Here is a 5,000-nt window from a genome sequence, read left to right as displayed (position 1 = left end):
CTCTCTCTCTCTCTCTCTCTCTCTCTCTCTCTCTCTCTCTCTCTCTCTCTCTCTCTCTGTCTCTCTCTCTCTCTCTCTCTCTCTCTCTCTCTCTCTCTCTCTCTCTCTCTCTCTCTCTCTCTCTCTCTCTCTCTCTCTCTCTCTCTCTCTCTGTCCTTGCTGTGCTTGTGAGGTGAGGAAAGACAGATGCCCTCTGTCAAATGGAGGTGTCACACTAAATGTCCTTCCCCCTGCAAGACATCACTCTGTCTGGTCTGTCTTTGCCCGCAGAGGACAAAACAACACTATTCACATTCTCCTTTCTATCTCCCTCTATCATTTTCTCTATCGCTCTCTCTCTATTCAGCTCTACACCTGTGCTTGCCACCTCACCCCTCTGAGAATCCCTGTCTGCTATCTTCTCTAGATCTATCTATCTCTTCTATATCTACAGTCCCTCTCTGCTGCCATCTCTCTATCTCTTCTATTTCACTCTATATCTATATCTACAGTCCCTGTCTGCTGTCTCGTCTATCTCTTCTATTTCACTCTATATCTATATCTACAGTCCCTGTCTGCTGCCGTCTCTCTATCTCTTCTATTTCACTCTATATCTATATCTACAGTCCCTGTCTGCTGCCGTCTATCTCTTCTATTTCACTCTATATCTATATCCTATAGGAGGGTCTTGCATCATCTCTTCTATTTTAATATTGTGCTCCCTACGTCATGTTGGTGAGTGATGGCCAGACACACACAGACAGACACATGGTGCCATCAGAGCAGAGTGGTTGAACTGCACACTTAGAAAAATAGCTTACCATAGGGTTCTTCGGCTGTCCCCACAGGATACCCTAATGGTTCCAGGTAGAACCCTCTGTGGAAACGGTTCTACATGGAACCCAAGAGGGTTCTTCCCCACAGGATAACCTAATGGTTCCAGGTAGAACCCTCTGTGGAAACGGTTCTACATGGAACCCAAGAGGGTTCTTCCCCACAGGATAACCTAATGGTTCCAGGTAGAACCCTCTGTGGAAACGGTTCTACATGGAACCCAAGAGGGTTCTTCCCACAGGATAACCTAGTGGTTCCAGGTAGAACCCTCTGTGGAAACGGTTCTACATGGAACCCAAGAGGGTTCTTCCCCACAGGATACCCTAATGGTTCCAGTGTAGAACCCTCTGTGAAACAGTGTCTACATGGAACCAAGAGGGTTCTTCCCCACAGTGATAACCTAGTGGTTCCAGGTTAGAACCCTCTGTGATTACAGTTTACATGGAACCCAAGAGGGTTCTTCCCCACAGGATACCCAATGGTTCCAGGGGACCCTCTGTGGAAACTGGTTCTACATGGTTAAGAGGTGTTCTTCCCACAGGATAACCTAATGGTTCCAGGTAGAACCCTCTGTTAAACGGTGTCTACAGTGGAACCCAAGACTGTGTTCTTCCCCACAGGTTAAGACTAATGGTTCCAGGTAGAACCCTGTGTGGAAAGTGTGTTACATGGAACCAAAAGGGTTTAAGACAAATGGTTCTTAAAGGGTGTCTACCAGTGAGGACAATGTTAAGAACTAATTGGTCCTGTGTCCAGTGGGATCTTCAGTGTTAAGACTTCTACTGGATGAATGTTACAGTGGGACCAAGTGTTAAGACTGATGATTACAGTGTTACAGTGGGACCAAGTGTTAAGACTGATGATTAGTGTGTTAAGACTGTGTGTCTGTGTGTGTTAAGACTGATGATTCAATGTTACAGTGGGTGTGAGTGTGTTAAGACTGTGTGTCTGTGTGTGAGTGTATGTTAAGACTGTGTGTCTGGTGTGAGTGTATGTTAAGACTGTGTGTCTGTGTGTGAGTGTATGTTAAGACTGTTTGTCTGTGTGTGAGTGTATGTTAAGACTGTGTGTCTGTGTGTGAGTGTATGTTAAGACTGTGTCTCACCCATGATAATCCCGTTGGGGTCAGTAGGCGGCTGCCACACCACCCTGACAGACGTCAGACGAACCTCTGGAAACAACAGCCTCACTGGAGGACCTGGAACTATAGAGAGAGGAGGGAGGAGAGGAGAGGGAGGAGAGAGGAGGGAGGGAGGGAGGGAGGGAGAGGAGGAGGGGGAGGGAGGGAGAGAGGAGGAGGAGGGAGGGGGGAGGGAGGGAGGGAGAGGAGGGGGGAGGGAGGGAGGGAGAAGAGAGAGGAGGGAGGGAGGGAGGGAGGGAGGAGGGGGAGGGAGAGAGGGAGAGAGGAGGGAGGAGAGGAGAGGGAGGGAGGGAGAGGAGGGAGGGGGAGGGAGGGAGGGGGAGGGAGAGGGAGGGAGGGAGGAGGGAGGGGGAGGGAGGGAGGAGGAGGGAGGAGAGGGAGAGGGAGGGGGAGGGAGGGAGGGAGGGAGGGAGGGAGGAGGGAGGGAGGGAGGGAGGAGGGGAGGGGGAGGGAGGAAGGAAGGAAGGAAGGAAGGAAGGAAGGAAGGAAGGAAGGGAGGGAGGGAGGGAGGGAGGGAGGGAGGAGCACAACATCATTAAAAAACAGACCATCGGAGAGAGAAGGAGAAAGTTGGTGTATTCAACACCTTGACTAAGTAATTTATAACATGAAAATAAGAAGTACACACACATACACACACACACACACTTCTGATGTAGTGCGACCATCAAGACTGATTTCCAATAGATTTGATTGAATTTGATTTAAGAAGAGAGGAGAGTAGAGGAGAGTAGAGGAGAGTAGAGGAGAGTAGAGGAGAGGACAGGAGAGGAGAGGACAGGACAGGAGAGGACAGGACAGGACAGGAGAGGAGAGGACAGGAGAGGACAGGAGAGGAGAGGACAGGAGAGGACAGGAGAGGAGAGGACAGGACAGGACAGGAGAGGAGAGGACAGGAGAGGAGAGGACAGGAGAGGAGAGGAGAGGACAGGACAGGAGAGGAGAGGAGAGGAGAGGAGAGGAGGGAGAGGAGAGAGGAGAGGAGAGGACAGGACAGGACAGGACAGGACAGGACAGGAGAGGACAGGACAGGACAGGAGAGGAGAGTAGAGGAGAGGAGAGGAGAGGAGAGGGGCGTTTCCTGGACAACGGTTAGACTGTGAAGACACAACAATAGCAGGACGTGTGAAACAGGGTGGGAGGAGGGCACCTGCATCTTGTGTTATGGTTGAATGACCAGAGACACAGTGATGTTATGTGGTAAAGATATGAAGGACAGGACACAGTATGACACGGAAGGAGAGAGAGAGAGAGAGAGGGAGAGGGAGGCGGGAGAGAGAGAGAGAGAGAGAGAGAGAGAGAGAGAGAGAGAGAGAGAGAGAGAGAGAGAGAGAGAGAGAGAGAGAGAGAGAGAGAGAGAGAGAGGGAGGGGGGGAGAGAGAGAGGGAGAGAGAGGGGGGTGGGGAGGGAGAGAGAGAGAGAGAGAGGGAGGCGGGAGAGAGAGAGAGAGAGAGAGAGAGAGAGAGAGAGAGAGAGAGAGAGAGAGAGAGGGGAGAGAGGGGAGAGAGAGAGGAGGAGGGGGGGGGGGGGAGGGAGAGAGAGAGAGAGAGAGAGAGAGAGAGAGGGAGGCGGGGGAGAGAGAGGAGAGAGAGAGAGAGAGAGAGAGAGAGAGAGAGAGAGAGAGAGAGAGAGAGAGAGAGAGAGAGAGAGAGAGAGAGAGAGAGAGAAAGTGAGGGAGGTGGGGAAGTGAGAGAGAGCGAGAGAGAGAGGGAGGGGGGATGCGAGAGAGAGGGAGGGAGAGAGAAAGAGAGAAATAGAGGGAGGCGGGAGAGAGAGAGAGAGACAGTGTGTGTGTTCCTACCGTCGTCCTTGGTCCTGTGTAGTGTTCTGGGGCTCGGTGGTCCGTCCCCCAGCTGTGTGAATGCTACCAGCTGTATCTGGTAGACTGTGTACTTCAGGAGTTCCCCCAGGAGGACAGAAACACTCCTCTCCCCTGGGACTGACCACACTGAGGGGGCGTCTACACAATCCTTCACCGCGTACAACACCTGGGACCAACACACAGGTTGAGACAAACATACAACACCTGGGACCAACACACAGGTTGAGACAAACATACAACACCTGGAACCCAGGTTGAGACAAACATACAACACCTGGAACCCAGGTTGAGACAAACATACAACACCTGGAACCCAACACACAGGTTGAGACAAACGTACAACACCTGGGACCCAGGTTGAGACAAACATACAACACCTGGGACCCAGGTTGAGACAAATATACAACACCTGGGACCCAGGTTGAGACAAACATACAACACCTGGAACCCAACACACAGGTTGAGACAAACGTACAACACCTGGGACCAACACACAGGTTGAGACAAACATACAACACCTGGAACCCAGGTTGAGACAAATATACAACACCTGGAACCAACACACAGGTTGAGACAAACATACAACACCTGGGACCCAGGTTGAGACAAACATACAACACCTGGAACCCAGGTTGAGACAAACATACAACATCTGGAACCCAGGTTGAGACAAACATACAACACCTGGAACCCAACACACAGGTTGAGACAAACATACAACACCTGGGACATTTAATCTTAGCAAAACAAAAATCATTTTTTCGGTCAGTTAGGATCACCATCATCACCAGGATTGTTGGCCTCCTTGCTCGCACACGCTTTTTCAGTTCTGCCCACACATTTTCTATAGGATTGAGGTCAGGGCTTTGTGATGGCCACTACAATACCTTGACATTGTTGTCCTTAAACTCTTTGGGATAGGGGGCAGTATTTTCACGTCCGGATGAAAAGCCTGCCCAAAGTAAACTGCCTGCTACTCAGGCCCAGAAGCAAGGTGGCAGACCGGGAGCAATGCTGAGGTCACCAGGTGGCAGACCGGGAGCAATGCTGAGGTCACCAGGTGGCAGACCGGGAGCAATGCTGAGGTCACCAGGTGGCAGACCGGGAGCAGGTAGGCTATGCTGAGGTCACCAGGTGGCAGACCGGGAGCAATGCTGAGGTCACCAGGTGGCAGACCGGGAGCAATGCTGAGGTCACCAGGTGGCAGACCGGGAGCAATGCTGA

General features: G+C 51.5%; 1 protein-coding gene across 1 annotated transcript in view; it reads right to left on the bottom strand.

Annotated features, from left to right (window-relative positions):
* Window positions 1-5,000, bottom strand: part of LOC124018705 (protein sidekick-1-like) — a gene marked incomplete at its 5' end in the record, with an annotated part of 213,631 nt that overhangs the window by 62,620 nt on the left and 146,011 nt on the right. Inside the window, 2 exons of the mRNA XM_046334058.1 lie at window positions 1,919-2,017; window positions 3,756-3,942. Of these exons, the coding sequence (XP_046190014.1) occupies window positions 1,919-2,017; window positions 3,756-3,942 (286 nt within the window). The remainder of the gene's footprint in view (window positions 1-1,918; window positions 2,018-3,755; window positions 3,943-5,000) is intronic.

Source organism: Oncorhynchus gorbuscha, unplaced genomic scaffold (assembly GCF_021184085.1).
Source record: "Oncorhynchus gorbuscha isolate QuinsamMale2020 ecotype Even-year unplaced genomic scaffold, OgorEven_v1.0 Un_scaffold_564, whole genome shotgun sequence".
NCBI lineage: Eukaryota > Metazoa > Chordata > Actinopteri > Salmoniformes > Salmonidae > Oncorhynchus > Oncorhynchus gorbuscha.
Note: the sequence above shows the minus strand (reverse complement) of the source record. Positions and strands in the feature narration are given on the sequence as shown.